The sequence below is a fragment of the Zasmidium cellare genome (assembly GCF_010093935.1).
Source record: "Zasmidium cellare ATCC 36951 unplaced genomic scaffold M409scaffold_36, whole genome shotgun sequence".
NCBI classification, from domain to species: domain Eukaryota; kingdom Fungi; phylum Ascomycota; class Dothideomycetes; order Mycosphaerellales; family Mycosphaerellaceae; genus Zasmidium; species Zasmidium cellare.
In genome coordinates, this window is record NW_022986980.1 from 272,882 (window position 1) to 292,001 (window position 19,120).

At 53.5% G+C, this 19,120-nt stretch overlaps 10 protein-coding genes across 10 annotated transcripts; 6 read left to right on the plus strand and 4 right to left on the minus strand.

Annotated features, from left to right (window-relative positions):
- Positions 1 to 191: 191 nt before the first annotated feature.
- M409DRAFT_27336 (uncharacterized protein) lies at positions 192 to 991 on the plus strand (the record flags this gene model as incomplete). The annotated part of the gene is made up of 2 exons (XM_033808533.1): positions 192 to 662; positions 716 to 991. The coding sequence occupies 2 exons, from the start codon at positions 192 to 194 to the stop codon at positions 989 to 991; spliced, it is 747 nt and encodes a 248-aa protein (XP_033663221.1).
- A 1,038-nt stretch (positions 992 to 2,029) lies between these two features.
- M409DRAFT_58431 (uncharacterized protein) lies at positions 2,030 to 2,920 on the plus strand (the record flags this gene model as incomplete). The annotated part of the gene is made up of 1 exon (XM_033813909.1): positions 2,030 to 2,920. The coding sequence occupies one exon, from the start codon at positions 2,030 to 2,032 to the stop codon at positions 2,918 to 2,920; it is 891 nt and encodes a 296-aa protein (XP_033663222.1).
- Positions 2,921 to 3,501: 581 nt separating this feature from the next.
- Positions 3,502 to 4,665, plus strand: M409DRAFT_27338 (uncharacterized protein; the record flags this gene model as incomplete). The annotated part of the gene is made up of 7 exons (XM_033808534.1): positions 3,502 to 3,577; positions 3,639 to 3,905; positions 3,990 to 4,024; positions 4,075 to 4,185; positions 4,239 to 4,300; positions 4,355 to 4,593; positions 4,655 to 4,665. The coding sequence occupies 7 exons, from the start codon at positions 3,502 to 3,504 to the stop codon at positions 4,663 to 4,665; spliced, it is 801 nt and encodes a 266-aa protein (XP_033663223.1).
- A 354-nt stretch (positions 4,666 to 5,019) lies between these two features.
- Positions 5,020 to 6,324, minus strand: M409DRAFT_27339 (uncharacterized protein; the record flags this gene model as incomplete). Its single annotated transcript, XM_033808535.1, has 1 exon — positions 5,020 to 6,324. One exon carries the CDS (start codon positions 6,322 to 6,324, stop codon positions 5,020 to 5,022), a length of 1,305 nt encoding a protein of 434 aa, XP_033663224.1.
- A 515-nt stretch (positions 6,325 to 6,839) lies between these two features.
- Positions 6,840 to 8,687, minus strand: M409DRAFT_27340 (uncharacterized protein; the record flags this gene model as incomplete). Its single annotated transcript, XM_033808536.1, has 7 exons — positions 6,840 to 7,172; positions 7,231 to 7,373; positions 7,430 to 7,600; positions 7,653 to 7,830; positions 7,883 to 8,018; positions 8,065 to 8,180; positions 8,241 to 8,687. The coding sequence occupies 7 exons, from the start codon at positions 8,685 to 8,687 to the stop codon at positions 6,840 to 6,842; spliced, it is 1,524 nt and encodes a 507-aa protein (XP_033663225.1).
- Positions 8,688 to 9,341: 654 nt separating this feature from the next.
- On the plus strand, positions 9,342 to 10,080 carry M409DRAFT_69228 (uncharacterized protein; the record flags this gene model as incomplete). The annotated part of the gene is made up of 3 exons (XM_033818189.1): positions 9,342 to 9,510; positions 9,595 to 9,865; positions 9,933 to 10,080. 3 exons carry the CDS (start codon positions 9,342 to 9,344, stop codon positions 10,078 to 10,080), a joined length of 588 nt encoding a protein of 195 aa, XP_033663226.1.
- A 668-nt stretch (positions 10,081 to 10,748) lies between these two features.
- Positions 10,749 to 11,690, minus strand: M409DRAFT_58435 (carbohydrate esterase family 3 protein; the record flags this gene model as incomplete). The annotated part of the gene is made up of 3 exons (XM_033813910.1): positions 10,749 to 10,914; positions 10,967 to 11,558; positions 11,612 to 11,690. 3 exons carry the CDS (start codon positions 11,688 to 11,690, stop codon positions 10,749 to 10,751), a joined length of 837 nt encoding a protein of 278 aa, XP_033663227.1.
- Positions 11,691 to 12,406: 716 nt separating this feature from the next.
- Positions 12,407 to 14,174, plus strand: M409DRAFT_58436 (uncharacterized protein; the record flags this gene model as incomplete). Its single annotated transcript, XM_033813911.1, has 2 exons — positions 12,407 to 12,658; positions 12,711 to 14,174. 2 exons carry the CDS (start codon positions 12,407 to 12,409, stop codon positions 14,172 to 14,174), a joined length of 1,716 nt encoding a protein of 571 aa, XP_033663228.1.
- Positions 14,175 to 14,644: 470 nt separating this feature from the next.
- Positions 14,645 to 17,254, plus strand: M409DRAFT_58437 (uncharacterized protein; the record flags this gene model as incomplete). Its single annotated transcript, XM_033813912.1, has 6 exons — positions 14,645 to 14,673; positions 14,727 to 14,786; positions 14,843 to 14,861; positions 14,914 to 15,607; positions 15,676 to 16,016; positions 16,079 to 17,254. The coding sequence occupies 6 exons, from the start codon at positions 14,645 to 14,647 to the stop codon at positions 17,252 to 17,254; spliced, it is 2,319 nt and encodes a 772-aa protein (XP_033663229.1).
- Positions 17,255 to 17,643: 389 nt separating this feature from the next.
- On the minus strand, positions 17,644 to 19,054 carry M409DRAFT_69230 (uncharacterized protein; the record flags this gene model as incomplete). The annotated part of the gene is made up of 2 exons (XM_033818190.1): positions 17,644 to 18,937; positions 18,990 to 19,054. 2 exons carry the CDS (start codon positions 19,052 to 19,054, stop codon positions 17,644 to 17,646), a joined length of 1,359 nt encoding a protein of 452 aa, XP_033663230.1.
- Between the last annotated feature and the right edge of the window lie 66 nt (positions 19,055 to 19,120).

Consider the following 19,120-nt stretch of genomic DNA (forward strand, 5'->3'; position numbering starts at 1 on the left):
CTGTCAGAGCTCCACAAAGGTGTCTCTCCCCGCTCACCAACACAGTCATTGCGGGGTCGTCATGGTGGAAGCACGAGGCCGAATGGCGAGGCTAATTGTTATATCAGGAGTCTTTCACGCTCAATGTTCTTGTAAACTACTGACTTTCCTCAACACAAAACACATCCAAAACAAAGAAGCAATCCACGAAAATGCCAGGACGACTTGAAGGCAAGGTAGCCATCGTAACGGGTGGTGGAGGCGGATTCGGCAAAGGCATCGCCCAAAAATTCGTCGAAGAAGGCGCCAAAGTCATCATCGCCGACTTCGTCGAAGAAGTCGGCAAGAAGAGCGCCGAAGAACTAGGCTGCGAATTCCACCGCACCGACGTCTCGAAGCGAGAAGACTGGGAATCGATCAAGAAGTTCGTCGACGAGAAGTTCGGACGACTGGATGTGGTTATCAACAATGCTGGGACGACGTATCGCAACAAGCCGACCAACGACGTGACGGATGAGGATTTCGATAAGGTGTTTGCTGTGAATGTGAAGGCGATTTATTACTCGGCGAATGTGCTTGTGCCGTATATTCAGGATAAGAAGAATCAGGCGTCCTTTGTGACGATTGCGTCCACGGCGGGGATTCGTCCTAGGCCTGGGTTGACGTGGTATAATGCTTCGAAGGTATGTTATGTGCTATTGTTTGGAGAAAGAATGATTACTGAACTTTTTCTTAGGCTGCCGTCATCAATGCCTCAAGAACAATGGGCGTGGAATATGCAAAGGACAAGATTCGATTCAATACCGTCTGCCCTGTTGTCGGCTTGGGTACTGGCCTCTCTGACTTCTTCTTGGGCAAGCCAGAGAATGAGAAGACCTTCTTGGCTACTGTTCCTATGGGTCGGGGTTGCACGCCGAAGGACGTTGCCAACACGTGTGCATTCCTTGCCAGCGATGAAGCCGAGTTCTTGACAGGTGTTGATATCCCCGTGGATGGAGGTCGCTGTGTGTAGAGTATGTACAGATTGAGAGGGGATTTACAAGCGTCAACTATGGGATGATTCATGCTCATCATTCAACGCCATCAGACTCAGTGTCCACGAAAGGTATTGCCACCGCATTCAGGCCAGCCCAGAAAACCTCCCACATGGCTACAGTCCGCATCTGAACACCATCGTTCCAAAATAGATACGCTGCAAGCAGTCGAAGTCCTATGTTGACGCCCAGCGCTTTACGCCATAGACGAGGCTGACCAGCTGAGAGCATGAAGTAGGTGCCCATGGTGATGAGTTGCAAACTGCTCGAACATCAGCTTCAGGCACTTGCAGATTGTACATTCCCCTTTCAAACGAGCCTTGAACTATGTATGACCTGTGCCGGCGTGCCGCCGAAACCCATCGGCTCCATGATTTCCATGAACCTGGCGGGGCTTGCTAGAGCGTAGACTCCCCCGGCCATGGTCATCCCGCCCTGGAGCAGGAATGTTGCCGGGGGGATGTTCTTTAGAATGCTCATGTTGCCGTCTCGAAGTTTGTTTTTTCTTAGTCGATGCCGATGATATCCTTGCACGTCTCACAAAGAATGATGCAGAGAAGGCGTGTAAGCTGAGCGAAACGCGTGAAAAGGGCCCCGTCTCGAGGTCAAACATTCACTCCCCGAAACGAGCCAAGCATGGGGACGCCCCACTCGGAACTGTCGTACCTCAGACATCACCTCGCAGACCATGCTCGCACATAATGCTCTGCTCCACGTGGAGTTGCCGGCGGCGCCAGAAAAAGTACCACGCCTCGGTGCTGGAGCATGGCAATCATGTCTTCCTCTTCAGTCTCTGCTGCAGCTTTCACTCGCACCGCGGCCGAGCCTCCCGTGAGTTTGCGCCTCTGTCCCATTGACGCTTATCTGCCTACTTAAGCAGCCCTCCTCTCGAAAGTGTAAGTCAGAGCTATCCTACGGCGTCCTACTCTCCTGATCTTGTCCTGAGCGAGTGAACGAAGTCCTCCAAATACTTGCCCTCCTCCTAAGCACTCACTCCTCGATCCACATCACTCACGATGGTTCAAGCAGTACCCTTAGAAAACGGCGGCCCAGTCAACGGCCACACGAACGGCAACGCAATGGACGCCGAACACAACGAGAACACCCCGACTCTGTCGACGCTGCCCCCTCCAGACTTCAACTGGCAAATATCCCTCAAAGACAAGGTCATTGCAATCACAGGCGCCAACAGGGGCATTGGTCTCGGCATAGCGGAAGTCTGCCTCGCCAATGGAGCAAAAGTTGTCTACTCGCTGGACCTGATGGACCCTTCAGAAGACTTCGAGGGACTGGCAAAGAAGAACCAGGGACGATTCAAGTACAAGCAGATGGACGTGACAGACGAAGAGAGCGTCAAGAGGGTGGTCGATGAGATCGTGGAGGCAGAAGGCGCCATCCATGGCATGGTATGCAACGCAGGAATGACCAAGCACCAACCGGCTCTGGACTTCACCATGGACCAAGTACGCAAACTGTTCGAGCTGAACGTCTTTGGCGTGTGGAACTGTGCCACGGCTGCGGCGAGGAAGTTCATTGCCCTCGGCATCAAGGGTTCGATCGTTTGCACTGCTTCCATGACCTCCTACCGACCCAACCGTGCGGCACCCTCTGCACCATACGGAGGTACCAAGGCTGCTGTCCGCAACATGACACACACGCTTGCGATGGAGTGGGCGAAGCACGGCATCAGGATCAACAGCATCAGCCCTGGATTCGTCAGGACCGCTATGACATACTACGTTGAGACTGCACCAGACTGGGAGACCAAGATGAAGTACTACGGAGGCATGCCGAGACTGGCCCTGCCTCAGGAGTTGGGAGGAGCGTATGTCTACCTGTTGTCCGACCAGGCATCGTACACGACTGGCATTGACATTCCTATCGCTGGTATTGTCGGAGCGTGGTAGGTTCTGAAGCATGAGAACGCATTTCCAGGCGCAGGATTTTTCGGGCGAAAGGGCGGTGATGTTTGCAAAGCCGCAGCTATTTTAGATGTGATACCAGAGGAATGTGATCTTCAATAAGTGATCTAGAAAGACTTTCATGAAGCTGTGTGTGCGACTTTGAGGGAAGTCTGTGACACTCGCCAAATCCCATCAGACAAGTAAAATGGATGGCAATGCCTGCATCCAACCATCGGCTACGAAGCGACCTTGGAAATGACCTGAGAGACGGACCCGAAGTGTGACTGCCAACGTGACTCTTCTGTGGGACCTTGACTAGGGTCATCGGTGCCATGGGGATAGCCTCGTCTCGATCCCGCATGTGAAATTTGGGGGCAACGCTAGGCTGTGCTACCGAACTGCACGATCCGAAGCGTCTATGGGTCCATGTATGTCAACGATTGGCTCAAGCCTTTTGGCAAGGCTCTGGCGACGAAGGACAAAAGGTACAAGTATAGTTGACATATCGTGTCGTAGCATACACCGCTATTGATAAAATACCCTATTCCTCGCTTTCATTGTCGTTCAAGTAGAAGTTTTCCAACATGGCATCCTCACCACCAACCCCAAACCCCCAAAAACAAATCACCCTCGCCGGCAAAGTCATCGCCATCACAGGAGGTACACCCACCACTTACCTCCATCTCAAAAAAAAAGACATGACGACTGAACACCTCCCCAGCAAACCGCGGCATCGGCCTCGGCATCGCAGACTGCTGCCTCTCCAACTCCGCCGCCGCAGTCTACTCCATCGACATCGGCGACACAGGCGACGAATTCGCCTCCGTCTCCAAACAACACCCGGGCAAACTCCACGCGATCAAAGCGGACGTCACCAACGAGGCGAATGTCACTGAAGCCGTTGAGAGGATTCTCAAGGAAGCGAGGGGACTGCATGGGATGGTGGTGAATGCTGGGCGGACGAAGCATAAGGCTGCGTTGGATTTTAGTATGTGTACTCTGCCGGAGGATGGAAGGTATCCTGGACTTGTGGCGGAGGATGATTGCTGATTTTTTGGTTCTTTGCTTGCAGCTACGGAGGAGATTGAGCAGTTGTGGAGTATCAATGTATGGTTGATGGAGGCGTCGTCTGAGGGATTTTGTTGACGAATGTGTAGGTTTACGGGTCTTTTTACTGTGCGCGGGTGGCGGCTCTGGCGTTCATCAAGCAGGGCGTGAAGGGATCGATCGTTTTCACGGCGTCGATGGCGTCCTATCGGCCGAATAAGGTTTTTCCTTGAGACAGTCCAAGTCCTGCAGACGATGTTAACGAAACAAACAGAGAGTCCCCTCAGCGCCCTACGGAGCCTCCAAAGCAGGTGTCCGAAACATGACACACACCCTGTAAGTTTGCCCCTTCCCAAACCTGGAAACCTTCATTGACCACCTGTCTCTCAGAGCTATGGAATGGGCGCCACACAACATCCGCGTCAACTCCGTCAGTCCAGGACTCGTCAAGACGGCGATGACATACTGGGTGCCGCAACAGCCCGACTGGGAGCAGCAATTGAAGTATTACGGCGGCATCCCGAGACTGGCTGAGGTCGAGGAGCTTGGAGGCGCGTATGTTTATCTGTTGAGTGATGCTGCGAGTTATACGACTTCGATTGATATTCCGGTGAATGGGGTTATTGGCAGTAAGTGGTCTTGTTTGATTTTGGTCGTGAGATGAGAGCTGATGTGTGCGCAGTCTGCTAGAAGATGGTTGAGAAATGGCTGCGATTCAGCTGGGATGTCGTAAGACAAGGCGGCCCTAGACGGTGGTCAGCAGCATTGCATTCTTCGAAGTTGTTGCTGTTCCTTTTCCTGGCACAGGAATCCATCACCAGAGTGTTGACGGACTGGTCTCGAGGTCGCCAGTAATAGATTGCCCCAGACAGTGAAGATGGTATGGGAGAGTCGTTTGAATGCCATTGTGGCATGGATGAGTGCATATGTCCTTCTGTCGTATGATTCTTGGTTGTCTGTACAATCCCTCCGTATGACCCAAAAGAACGCCTCTCCAATGTCGCTGAAACGCTCAATCCAGTAGTACTGTCTCCAACATCATACATTCCTCACCTTCAAAATCCATCGCCCTCTTTCCACTCCCTCCCACTCTCCTTTGCCCTCTGCTCGGGATCCTTCCCCCTCTCGAAAGCCTCTTTCTTGCTCTTGTCCAAGTCAGCCTGCAACTCTCGAATCTTGTTCCTTAACTTCACATCCTTCCCGTACTCAGGCACGAACAACTCCGCCTCTTCCAAGAATTTCCCGTCCTTCGTGTCTTTCCTCCACTGCTCGATCTTATCTGCCTTCTCCTCCCACACTCGAAGGTCCTCTTTGTACTCGTTCAAACGAAATCGTGTCTCGAACCATCTGTCGAAGTTTTCAGGAGTGCCGAAACATAAACCGTAGCCGTCACAATAGCACGCGCTCATGCTGGGGCAATGGATCGGCGCCGCGGAGAAGATGTATTGCCAGGTGTATTCAAAGATCCGTCCGCTCAGGTAGTCGCTCAATTCCGTCCGGGTAATCCAGTCCCGCATGAAGATGTACCTCATCTTGGGGATCCTAAGAATCGTCTCCCTAGACACGGCGAATTGCGCACAACATGGCTGCGCTAGGACTGTGGGTATGGGCTCGAAAGGAAACAGCTCACTCCAGCAGTCGCCCAGGATTACCTCTTCTTGCTTGTCGCTGTTCCGTGTTGTTTCGCCAGGATGGATATGGTCCGGACAGCCAGGATCCCAGTGACACCTCAAATTCATGTAGCCTTCCCTGGTCACTCTCTCAGGACTCAAATGCCTCACCATCTGCGCCGCATCTGTATCCATAATCTCATTGTTATGCCACGCGAAACGATGCGCGTGCATGAAGATAGAGACATCCGGCAGATCCTCATAGTTGTCGATGATAAAGCTCAGATACACCATCACCTCATGACCCTTATTCTTCGGCGGGTGCAACTTCGCCTTTCGATCATCCACCGTATACACCGCCGTCTTAAGCAGCTTACTCTCGATCAAATCCCCAAGCTCTTTTTCAATCCACCCAACAGGCTCACTCTTTAACCTGGGAACGACCAACGTCTTGGTATAATTACTCCCAGCCGGCTTCGTCTTCCCCTGCGGATACGGCGACATATTCTCGATCTTCGGCTCCTTGAAAGTCCTCCATTCTTCTTCGTCCGGTTGAGTCTTCCCCTCCCTCAGATCCGGTAGGATGTTCTCCCCACTAGCAATCTGCTCTACCGTCGGTCCATACCCTTCGCCAAGACCTATGAGTTGGGGGATGTTGCGCCATGAGAGCTGGCGGCCGGAGAAGACGCTGAGGAGGAAGAGGGTGCTCAGCGCGCCGACGAGGATGAAGGGTAGGAACCGACGGAACATTACTCTACGGCGAAAGAGGGCCGTGGCGGCGGGAGCAAGGGATGGGACTGTGCGACGTGTGATTAGACGGGTATGGCTTGGCGAGAGATTTTGGGACAACTTACATTAGTGAGGGATGATGAAGGGAATGTGGTTTGGAAATGCTCGCCATTGAATGATGGATGTCAGGGAGTATCTCACACGGAGTCGCGCGGCCGCGAAGTGACACGCGCCGTCGAAGGACAGGTCGTAACCCTGGGAGACTGCTGACGCAGCTTGGTTGAGGATCTTCAGGGATCGCGACCAAGCTTTCCCACCACGCGGGCTTCAGGGTCAGGTTGACATATGAAGAGAAGAATCTCGCGACTTGAACTGGGTATACTGGGACGAATGACCACCGGGCTATAAAATAGTTAAGGACAATAGCCTGCCCAGAAGTAAGCCTTGCGTGGCATCTCGGAACCATCCTTCTGCCAACCATCGCTATCCTTCTCATGAACGCTTTCTATCATTGCTAAGCACTAATATTCAAGCCTTCAGTGCTTCGCAGCCGTCAACTTCACCATGAGAGGACCCTTGCTCCACACACCCCAAGCCCTCTGATCCCACCAATTGCCCGTCGCCTTCTCATCGAGCTCCATATCGAAGTTGTAGATGACCTTGGCCAGAACCAACCGCATCTCAGCATACGCCAGATTCCTGCCGATGCAGTTCCTGTTGCCGATAGTGAAGGGCTGGAAGGCAGCTTTGTCGTCGTTGGCGAACTCTGCTGGAGCATCGTCGAGCCAGCGTTCGGGAACGAAGTCCCATGCACGGTGGAAGTTCTGGGGCATGAAATTTACCGCCATTTGTGGGACGTGGAGAGTTGTCTGCAAACGTTTCATCAGTACATAAGGCAAGATTGATATAAGCATGAAATGACTGTACCCATTCAGGGATGAACTTGTCGTTAACGACACCACCGCCCGCCGGTGGAATGCGTTGGGCTTGATCCGGCACTGGTGGATAGAAACGCATTGTCTCCTCGAGGACGGCAAATTGGTAAGGAAGGCGGTTGACAGAGTACACATCTAGTAGCGTTTATGGTCAGTCATAGCTCGTTGCATTACGATGCGGTACTTCTCACCGATGTCGTCGCTTGACTTGAAAGTAGACCTGGTCTCCTCTACGAGCTTCTTCATAACCTCTGGGTTCTTAAGCAACAAGTACGTAGTGGCGGACAAAGTTGACGCGCTTGTCTCTGCACCTCCCAGAACCAGAACGGCAGCGTTGTTCACCATCTCTTCCTTTACCATACCTTGTTCAGTGTCAGCGATAGGCCATTACCACGGGGTCGAATCTCGTCTTACCTTCACCACTGGAGTTGTCATCCGCTGATTTGATCAAGACCCTGTCCCAGAAGTCTCCTCGAGATTCGCCTTTTTGGGCAGCTCGCTTCTCAGCTTTCTGTGCAGCGAGAGCAAAGTTCTTCTTGCGCGATTCGAGTGTCTTGTTGTCTACTAGCCAGTTCTTGAAGTTTCCAAGGCCCTGTAGCAATATTAGCTCACGCGAATTCACTCTTTTTAAGCTCCTTTCTCACCCATCGTGTCAAGGCCGATGCCCGGAAGACATAGCGTGTGTTGCCCATTACCGCTGGTACCCATTCGTGGACTTCTCGATTCTCCAGCCCGCCGAAGGATTCGCCCCAGCTCAGATCTCCAATGACATCGAATACACTGAGACCGTCAGTCGAGGTTGTCAAGCTCGGGTTGATCAACTTACCAGGACGTATACCAGTCTACCATGTTCGTAGCATGTCCTGATCGGACACATTCGTTCAAGCGATCGACCAGCAAGTCCATATATTGCCTAATGCGTGGCTCTTGTTCGCGCAATCCCTGCGTCACCATCGGCATCAGAAATCACCTTCACGTTGAGAGCTTGTGATGCTTGCTTACCTTTTCGGAGAATGCATGAGCCAGCAGTCTGCGGAACCTCGCATGTTCATCCTTGGGCGCGTTGAGAATGCTGTAGTAGCCATTGGGAGACAACGCGGTCCTTCGATGGTCCTTCGGAAACTCTGGGTTTCTTGCCGCGTAGATGTCTTTCCAAGCTCTTGATTGTGTGAAGCTCAACTCGTTAGGACTAATCCGAACTGACTCGCCGTACTTGAGGTGAATCTCTCGTAGCTTGAAGACCAAGGTGCCGTTGAACGAGTGGTAGTCGGACGGGAGACTTGTGAGGCGCCACAACAGCGGGCCCGGGTATTCTCGCAGTGGGTGGAAGAACAGCTTGTAGGCAACATTTGCGAGTAAGGCGATCAGCAAGCCGGTGACACCGACAAGAAGGGGAATGCTGCTGAAGCGGGTGGCATCTTGCAGCCAGCTATCCTGTGTCGACGTCATCTTGAGTCGAAGGTCTGCGAGCGAGAGAGAAGGAAAAGAGAAGCGAAGACAAGTGAGACGAAAAGGATTACTACGACAGCATAAGAGTAATACGCGACGTCAGAAATTACCCAGTTCAGGATGATCGCGGTCGCAATTCCCATAGGAAGGATCACATAGGGTACATGTATTTGTATGCTGGCCGGTTCGCGGCACTCTCGCCGTTTCGCAGTTTCGCAGCTGACAGTGGAGCGTCATCTTCCGTAGCCGACGGCCTTGACAGGGTCCAGCGATTGTGCGGGTGCCTTTCACGATAGGACCAAGCAAGGGAGTTCATACCACACGGCGTTCGTTAATCGCTCCCAGGAAGGGTTGGCATTCGAGCCCGTAGGATCCGGGTCCAATCCTATGCCTGACATACCATCGGACGGATTGCTTAGCCTGGCGAGCACAGGATCATGTAATGGGCAGGAATAGGTAGCGATACCGAGGCCTTCTGCTCCGACGCGGCTCTTGTGACAGGCGATGTTGTTGTTGTGGAAGAGAAGGCTGGCTTGTCGCGCGCCAGCCACATGTTCGCACTTGCGGGGCGGATTGTGATCCCTGCACCTGCATCTTGACTTCTTACGCGAGACCACCACCACCATCAACAGGCAAAAAAATACATCACCCACGATGGCGTCCATCCGGCCCATGACGCCGATGGACCTGCTCAAGTTCAACCCATGCAACTTGGACCACTTGACGGAGACCTACAACATCGGCTTCTACTTGGAATACTTCACCAAATGGCCCCAGCTCTGCAAGGTCATCGAAGGTCCTTCAGGTCAGATCGAAGCTTACAGTATGTTCATGCGTCGGCCTGTCCGACTCACTGCCCAGAAGTCACCTACCATCCCCTGCCATTGACTAATCATTGCCGTGACAGTACTTGGAAAAGTCGAATCGTCTCCATTCCCTGCTCCAGTAGAGCCATACGATCCAGGATTGACCATCTACCGGAAGAAATGGCCCAACTACCTTCCATGGCATGCTCACATCACATGCTTGACGGTATCGCCGGCAGCGAGACGCCTCGGCTATGCCACGAAGCTGTCGGAAGCACTGGAGAAGGTGGGCGATGAGGAAAACGCATGGTTTGTTGACCTGTTCGTCCGGGTTGAGAACGAGGCAGCCATCAAGCTCTACAAAAAGATGGGGTGTGTACTAATCCGCGGCCAAGACTTGCCCACCGTAACTTATGCTGACTGTATCTTGTCCTGGCAGCTACTCCGTTTATCGCAGGATTACGGATTACTATAATGACGGTAGCGATGCATACGACATGCGCAAGCCGCTTAAACGAGACAAGCAGCGGAAGACCGTTCGCGCCAATGGCGAGAATATCAAGGTCGACCCGTCGGAGGTTTGGTGAAATCGGACTGTGAATGTCAAACACCCCAAAAGGCAGCTTCGTCCGGCTTCAGATGAGGGTCAGGGAATGTCGGATGCGGCAAGTGATGGCTTTCCGCGCAACACTTGAAACAGAAGTGATCACTGGTGGTCATAGTAGAGGCTTGGTGTCCCAAAACGTGGTGAGACAGCATGACCATCGTCACATCCGGAAGCACGTCAACGAGCCGAGGGAATCGCATGGAATGGCATGTGAGTCCAGAAAGACGAGAACAGAACTGATGCAGCCGTCGACTCTGATACACGTGAGTGTCTATCTGTTCTGACGTGCTTCAAAACGAAGAGCCATGTCATGAATGCAACCTCACGATCTACGAGGCTTCGTCCACACGCTCATCGCCAACACCGAGCGACAAATCAAGCCGTGCAAACATGAATTGATTCCACATGCCCAATACGGCTTCCTCGCTTTCGAGTTGACTGTCATCAAATCTGTCGCCGAGCTTCGTGTGCGTGTAGTACAAGAGACTCTGCTTTCGCGTCTCGAGCCCTCGTTGCCATCAAACAACATGAGCCTTTCGGATGCATGCCAGCATTTGACCACAACCGCTGATTCGCTTTCCGAGCGATCATCGATCGATTCATAGATGAATGACATGCGACCTGCGGAAGTGATCTTAGCCGTTCAGATCACGACGGAACTTTTGCTTTACAATTCTCAGTAGCATCAAGGCCAGGCTCCCTCGCAGGCTGTATCCAATCCGCTGGGAGGTTTTGTATGGCATGGAACCATTGATTAGCCATATGTTCGTATCCACCGTCCGTGGGATGGATGAAATCAGGTTGTATAAGATCTCTAAGCATGTGTGAGCATTCACGTATCTGTGCATGACTTGCTCATGACTTACCCCGAGACTCCGAAATGGTCCACTGCTTGGACCTTGAAGCCTGAAGCTCGTCTCTGCTCTGCGATGATCTCCACTTTCTTGTTGAACCCTTGAATTCGCTGCGATGCATTGTACTCCTTGTTGTCGACGATCTGGCCCATGAGAAGAACAGCGTCAGGACATTCGCACAAGATCGTGTCCAGAAGCGACTCGAAGCGCTGCGGAGTTTCCTCGTAAGGATCTTGAGGTGGAAGCCAGCCGAAAAGCCAAGTCAAATCGTTGGAGCCAGCATGCAAGAGGATCAAATTTGGATGTTGATTGAGGATGCCGTTTTCAAGAATCTTCGCTTGAATCTCTTTGATGTGGAAGCCGCCGTGCCCTTCGTGCTCGCCATCGGGGTTGTCTTCGCCATCGCTGAGGGAGCCAATGAAGTCGACTGTGTAGCCGGACTGCAGGAGTTGGTTGCGGAGGTTCAATCGGTAGCCATTGTTGCCTTGGCCAAATCGGCCCTCGGTGATGCTGTCTCCAAGCGGGAGAAGTCGAAGCGGGACCTTGTCCAGTTTTGCAGATAACGGCTTTTGTCGTCGCAGTGAAGGGCCATACCATCCATAGCCTGCAGGAAATGGCGTGTTAGTCCTTGCTGGATGAGTCTGGCTGGAAGCATACCTGTGTAGAGTAGCAAGACAGCCACGAAGACCAAGAAAGTGATGGCTACTCGATTGCGGACTGACGGGAGACGGAGCATCTTCAGGAAACAGCTCGTCTCGCGTTGTACAAGCGACAGTCGTAGCCTTTTACATAGACGTCTTCAGATGGGATTCATGTTCAACACGCAACGAGGAGGTTAGATGAGTGGCGCTCCTTTCCACCAATGCGGCGATCGCTGGCCGTTCGGTTAGTATAGAGTTTATGTACGAAAAATCCGAGGCAAGTCCTCTGGAAAAGACATGATATGGACGCAAGTGCGAGGCAGGCATAACCGTGGATACTCGCGATATACAATTATTCGCTAGACACTATATATTGCATTTGCATGTGACAGTGAGGAATGCGACTGGAAAGTGAATCTCATGTTCGATGCCAAGCCATGTGATCAAGCGGAGTGCGCTCCGACCCTTGTCGCGTTTCGCGGCTTCACGCGACTTCGAGATGTTCACTCCACTTCACTCTGCCGCCTTTAACAACCCACTTTCTTCTCAAGCCATCGACGTCCTCACCTACTCACCCTCACTCTGCAACCTGCAGCTCGTCGGCCACTTCGCACACCTTCCGTGACACCCTCTCGAGTCGGCGACAACCCAGCTCTTCCTGGCACCTTCCCTTTCATCGAGGCGGCAGTCACCCGCTGCGCGCAAACACTGACTTCTGCCTACCTTAAAGCCGTGCGCGACTTCTCTGAAAATGTAAGTTGCTGCGATTGCGCCTCATCGACCTCGATTTTCCACCAGTCACACCTTCATCATGGTAGTTGCAGTTGTTAACAAGCAAGCCAGGGAGTCTTTCGACGACATCTACCTCGACCTCTCGAAGCAACCCGGCAAGTGTAGACTCGCCGAGTCTGGACTGGGCTGGAAGCCATCCGGCGGCACCACCTTCACGATCGACAAGGCCGAATTCCAGAGCGCACAATGGAGTAGAGCGGCACGAGGATACGAGCTGAAGATCTATTCGCGCAGTCATGGCGTGGTGCAGTTGGATGGGTTCAAGGACGAGGTGCGTGCGACAAGATGTGGAGGTAGCTATGGATATCTGACTTTCAGCGCAGGACTTCGACACGATCTCGAAATGCTTCAAGGTCTGGTATGGCGTTCCGTTCGAGCACAAGGAGCACGCGCTGCGTGGTTGGAACTGGGGTAAGAATGAGTTGGGTCGCAACGAGCTCACTTTCAACGTGCGAAACCAACCTGCGTTCGAAATACCCTACACCGAGATCTCAAACACCAACTTGGCCGGCAAGAACGAAGTAGCAGTCGAGTTCTCATTACCCGCAGACAACGACGACTCCGGTACGAATGGCCATCTCGGTGGCGCAAGAGGCAAGGGCAAGAAGATGGGTGGTGCCTTGGACCAGTTGACCGAAGTGCGATTCTACATACCCGGTACAGAGAAGAGAGCCAAGGAGGACGATGCCGACGAAGAGGAGGCAGAGGAGCAAAATGCGGCCAACCTCTTCTACGAGAGTCTCATGAACAAGGCTGAGATTGGAGAGGTCGCGGGAGACACATTCGCCACCTTCCAGGAAGTCCTGCACCTTACGCCCCGTGGACGATTTGACGTGGACCTCTACGAGAGCTCGTTCAGACTTCGCGGAAAGACATACGACTACAAGATCTCCTACGAGAGCGCCAAGCGCTTCTTTGTTCTACCCAAGCCAGACGACATCCATCAACTCATCTGTATTGGCTTGGACCCACCTTTGCGGCAAGGTCAGACACGCTACCCATTCTTGGTCATGCAGTTCAAGCGGGACGAGGAGGTGGCGATCGAGCTCAACATGACCGAGGAGGAGCTCAAGGAGAAGTACGCCGGCAAGCTTCTACCTAGGTACGAGGAGCCAATTGGCCGAGTCATGTCCAAGATCTTCCACGGCTTGACTGGCAAGAGACTCATTCAACCCTCGCCCGAATTCGACAGCCATCACCACCAGAGTGGCGTCAAGTGTAGCATCAAGGCCAATGAAGGCCACCTCTTCTGCCTGGACCGCGCCTTCCTCTTCGTTCCCAAGCCCGCGACATACATCTCCTTCGAGCAAATTGCTACAGTCACCATGAGCCGCGTGGGCGGAGCTGTTAGTGCCAGCCGCACATTCGACATCACGGTCTCACTGAAGAGTGGCAACGGGGAGCATCAATTTTCCAACATTAACCGTGAGGAACAGTCGCCACTGGAGAACTTCTTAAAGGCGAAGAACATCAAAACGAAGAACGAGATGGACGGTGACACTGGCATGCTGGCTGCGGCTCTCGCAAACGATCCCGACTTGGTTAGCAGCGATGACGAGGAAGTCGTAGCAAGAGATCGTGGCAGTGCCGACGAAGACGATGAGAGTGTGGACGAGGATTTCCAGGAGGAGTCAGAGTCAGACGTTGCTGAGGAATTCGACAGCGATGCTAAGAGCTCAGGAGGCAGCGACGTGGAGATGGACGATGCAGACGGCGATGCGGGCAGCGAGAGCGACACAGAGGCCAAGGTCGAGCGGCCGAAGAAGAAGACAAAGACGGGAAAGTAAGGGTGAATTGAAGAGCACGAGAAAATGGGACTTGTATTGCTTGGTTGAGGCGGTCTATTTGGAAAGCGTAAGGCGCAAATGGGAGGCTTGACAGTGCCTCGCCAGACAGAATCAGCAACATTGGAGTGTGCGAAAGCTGTCTCTGCGTTTCATGTCAACTGCGCTCCTTCCTCTTCTTCAGATTCGGCAACACCCGTCTGCTCGTTGGCATTGCAACCACTTTTGACACCGTTTCTTTTGTTTTCTTCCGCTTGAATCTCGACTGACACCCTCACGTTCGACTTCCAACACAATCGCTCGCATACCAAAGGGGGTTTTGGTTGCACGTCCAAGTCTTTACATCCGTGCACGCGGGAGAAGACGGTACCTGTGAAAGCTCTCACCGCTTGCACTAGAGCGATCATTCTGCCGCTCCTTTCACACCACCGCCATACCACCACCTTTTCACGCTTTTTGGGTGCTCGCCCAGCATGGGTCGTCGGCCCAATGCCGTCGTGAGGTATGTCATTCGATTCATTTTTTGCCAACGCACAAACAGCTGACACTTCGCAGTGAGTACTTCACTCGCGGGAACAAAGTGGCCGATGCGAGCAATCGATACTCTCATACTTGGTATGTTCGATCATCGATTTGATTGATGTGACAGAGTTGCTAACGTTCGTGTGTAGTCGCAAATGCGATGAAGTGGTAACGTCGAATTCCTCCAGCTTCAAACGATCAACACCTGACCAGTCTGCAGTTCCCCAAGGGTCGTGCGGACAACCTCATCAGCCACTTGCTTCGACGCTGTCCGTTGGTCTCTCACGACGAGAAACAGAAAATCTATCAAGCGGTCCATCAGCAGACTGCAGAAGCCCGCCGCCATCGCGAGCAATCCGAACAAGTACCTAGTCCAATCGAGTACCCACTTGTCGACTACACGGCCGGTCTGAACACTTCGTTCTTACCTGCACAAGACGAAGATGGACTCCTCACACTAGCGGAAGCATCCCAACTGGCTGGTGGTAATCCTCCAGAGCATCCAGCAGCTGTCAACGACTTTGCTGATGGCGTCGATTCACAACTCTTCGTGCAGCAATTGCAGACCGCTGCAAATGAACCTGCATTTTCCATCGAACCAGTGACCGATCCAGCCATAATGCCTGCCAGCGAACATGCCAGCCATGCCAGCCAGCCTTCGCCGCCTGTGGATGCGGTGAACGCTGCATCAGTTCCTTCACCGCTCATGCAGACAGCCTCAGCTGCGAATGAGGAGTTAGAACATTTTGGCTCACATGCTTTAGCTCCAGGTACCGATCGACCCCAACCGAGCGATGCTAGTGCAGATGATTCCACGCCGACTCTTCATCCAACTCAAGTCAATGGCAAGCCAGGTCGGAAATCTCGGAGGGCTACAAACGCTTCCAACGCTCGGACGTTTGGCAAGATGACTGGTGAGTCTTGCAAATCGTTCCAAGTGGATATAACCTTCGAGAGAGATATTGTTCTGACCGTGTTGTAGCCACGATGCGAGTGAACCAGCCTTCTGATGGCTCGAGCTACTTGCCCCCAAATCCCAAGAATCGCACCAGAGCCCGCTTTGAGACCACCAGACGTCAAGAAGTCCAAGTTATGCGCAAGCAAGGCGCTTGCATGCGATGCCGGATGTTGAAGAAGCCATGCTCTGAAGGCACGCCTTGCAACACCTGCAAATCGGTCGATTCGGCTCGAGTGTGGAAGGGAAAATGCGTGCGCACCAAATTGGCAAATGCATTTACCTTGTGGTCGGTGGGCTTGTTCTATTCCAAGGCCAAGATCGAAGTGCCAGCAGCTGTTCGTGGACTGGAAGAACAGCAAGTACAGGTATGTCCTCATCGGAAGCCACACCGGCATCATTGAAGAGTCAACGGCTGACTTCCTCTCAGGGGCGTATTGAAGTTCGGTTTTTCTTTTACTCGGACCTCGCTATGACGTTCCCCGTCAAGAAGCACGTCTCAGGACTCGTGAATTACATGTCCTCCATGGAAGAGAACATCCCACCTTTCATGAGAGACGAGAATGCCAACACGACTGAGCCTCCACGGACGGACATTTGGCTACTCGACGACCGCGAGGGACTGTCTGGCAAGATCGAAGAGTACCTCAACCGCGTTGCAGATGCATGCATTGCCGAAGAGTCCTCGCCGTTCCTCAGGTCCACCCTGGAGCGCGTTCAGGACATGGTTAGACAGGAGCAGGCCAATGGATACAAGGCTCTGCAATCCCAGACTGGCAGATCATCCTACACCATCCAGAACGAGCTGCTCAAAGACACCGTCGAGCTCTGGGTGGGGACCTTCATCCTCACTTTACGAAACTCCGCAGAACTCGAAGCCGTCTACAACACAGTAGAGGCACCCAGCGATGAAACCACGCCGAGTCAGTGGGCGGGCCAGCAAGATGGCCAATACACCGCACTGCCCCCAAACAACCGCGAGCTCATCTTCACCCAGCTCCTCGCAGCCATCGAATGCCGCTGCTCCAACCTCGCCAAATCCATCCTGAACGAACTCGAGCGCCGCCTCCTCCAGCGAAGCCAAGTCTCCGGCTTCGCCACCGTCATCTCCTCCGCCGTCCTCCTCAACTGCATCGAACGCATGTCCGGCCTCTACAGAACCTTCGACGCGGACCCCGCACCACCCCAAGCACCGGACGCCCCCATCGACAGAGACATGCCCCTCCCCCTCGCCTTCCCCGTCCGCCCTTCCAACTGGCCCCTCGACCACCCACCCCGCCACCTCTGCCCGCAAGGCTCCCACTTCGCCGACATCCTCATCATGCTCCTCCGCACGCGCAACCTCCCGCCACGAACCACGACCACCCCGGACGGTCGACTGATCGTCGTCCCCGGCCTCACGCAGCCTTTCAGCTGCAATCGGTCGTACAGAGAGCAGGCGGACGATGTGGGCAAACTCCCGGCTCTGTGGCTGAATCGTCTGGCGCTGCAAGAGGCGGATATGGTGCGGATTCGGGATGCGAGGGTGTCGCCGGGGGATATGGGGGTGAGGGCGTGGGATTTGAAGTTTGTTGCTAGGCTGTTGTTGCCTGAGGTGGAGAAGTGAAGATCGAGAAAGAGGGGAGCTTACTGGGAGTTGTTTTGATGGGAGATTGTTTTGTTGAGGAGGGTTGATGAGCGTGCATGGTTGGAGTAATGGCGGCGTTTGTTGACGATGATGATGAAAAGGCGCACATGGGATGAGATACCCTTCAGGATTGCTTGATGCGAGGGCATTGCATCAAGGACGATGCATCAAAAGCGACACATGGTAGATAGACATAGACATAGAACCCCATACCACTAATGGAACAGATTGAATGAGAGCGAGTCGACCAAGTATTTTAAAAATCTCTGGGTATCATTTCAAGCAAATCTCAGTACTGTTAATTCCTACATAGGAGAGTGGGGACCATTCAATTTGCAACCGAAAAAAAGCAGGCCAATCTCGTCGGTCTACCTGCGGACCGCATCGAGTTCCTCGATGAATTTGTAAATTCCTTCAAAGCCCTGGTATTCCAGTGGGCTGTGTTTGTCTGAGCCGTACGCGCTGCCAGAGCGGACGGAGTGGTATCCCGAGGGCGAGGAGAGCCAGGGATTTGCGTCTTCGAGGACGATGTCTTCGAAACCGGTGTCGGATTGTGTCGAGTACGCTGGGCTTCCCGATGGCGTGAGCATATCCTGTAAGCTGATTACGTGCCTTTCGGGAGCCATGAGCGGCTTGGCTTTTTCAAAGAGCTCGCTGTATGCCGACTCCTCTGTGATGGAGGCTTTGTTGCTAGGAGCAAAGGGGAAAAGCAAGGCGATCTCGGTTCCCGCGAAGGAGTCAAAAGCTTCGTCTTGGATGACCGTTCCCCGTTGTACGTCCAGTTCTTCACATAGCTGCTCAACGGTTTCTTTATCGCACCCAGGAAAGTGCACACGCAGGTGAGAGCCTTCGTATGTGATCGGGAGATCTCCCAAGGCGGACAAGCGCTTGAGGTCATTGAAGACGGCAGCCAGATCCTTCAGGCCACGGGAGAAGTCGACGGAGAGCGCGTCAAGGAGACCATCGGTGTTGAGGTGGTCGGCAGACGCAGTGGTGGACGTGGAGTAGCCAGCGACGGAGTTGAGCGATGTGAGTGCGGTGATGGTTGGGTTCACCTGGAAGTCGATCCAAGAGCCAGGTGTAGCCTTTGGGAGATCACGCATCTTGCGGCCAGTCTCCTCTTGCAGGCTCGAGACGGCCTTGAATCTCTTCTCCCCATTGGCAGAGACGCCGTCGAACTGAGCCTTTTGGCCGGATACGAAGAATGCCCTCACAGCTTGAGAGACATTCTGTACTACCTGGGCCTGGCTAACTGGTCCATGAGAGAAGTATCTCGCTCCACCGACTCTGCCCGAACCTGTTGTATATCCTCCAGCTGTTCTTCCAAGCGTACCACCAGTCAAGTTGGGGCGCAGAGTCGAAGCGAATGGGGCACGGCCGGATGAAGATTGAACTTTTGAACCGATGGTCGACTTTGGGAAGGATGCGCGGTCATACTTGACACCCGAACGACCAGACGCAGAGGAGAAATGGCGGACGGAGTTGTCAATCGACCGGCGGGTGGTAGAGAACCAGCGGGACTGGCTCTGGCGGATACGTGCGAGGGGGTGTAATGGTTGTTTGGGAGCGTTGCGTGCAAGCACAGGTTCCAATGCTGCTCGTTGCTGGCCGGCCTGTGCCACCTGCGCGTCAATCGCCTTCAGGCCCTTGGACAAGGCAGCCCTGGGATGCGTCAGTCGACGTGCGAGACAGAGCTGATGTTGATGCAACTCACTTCAGGCTCTTGGCGTGCCTGGCAAGCAGGCTGTGCCAATGCACCATGCCCGGTATAGGCGGCATGATGCGTACGGGGTGGTCTCAGCTCAGGAGTAGAGAGGTGGTGTTGATGGAAGAGAGCAGGTCCTC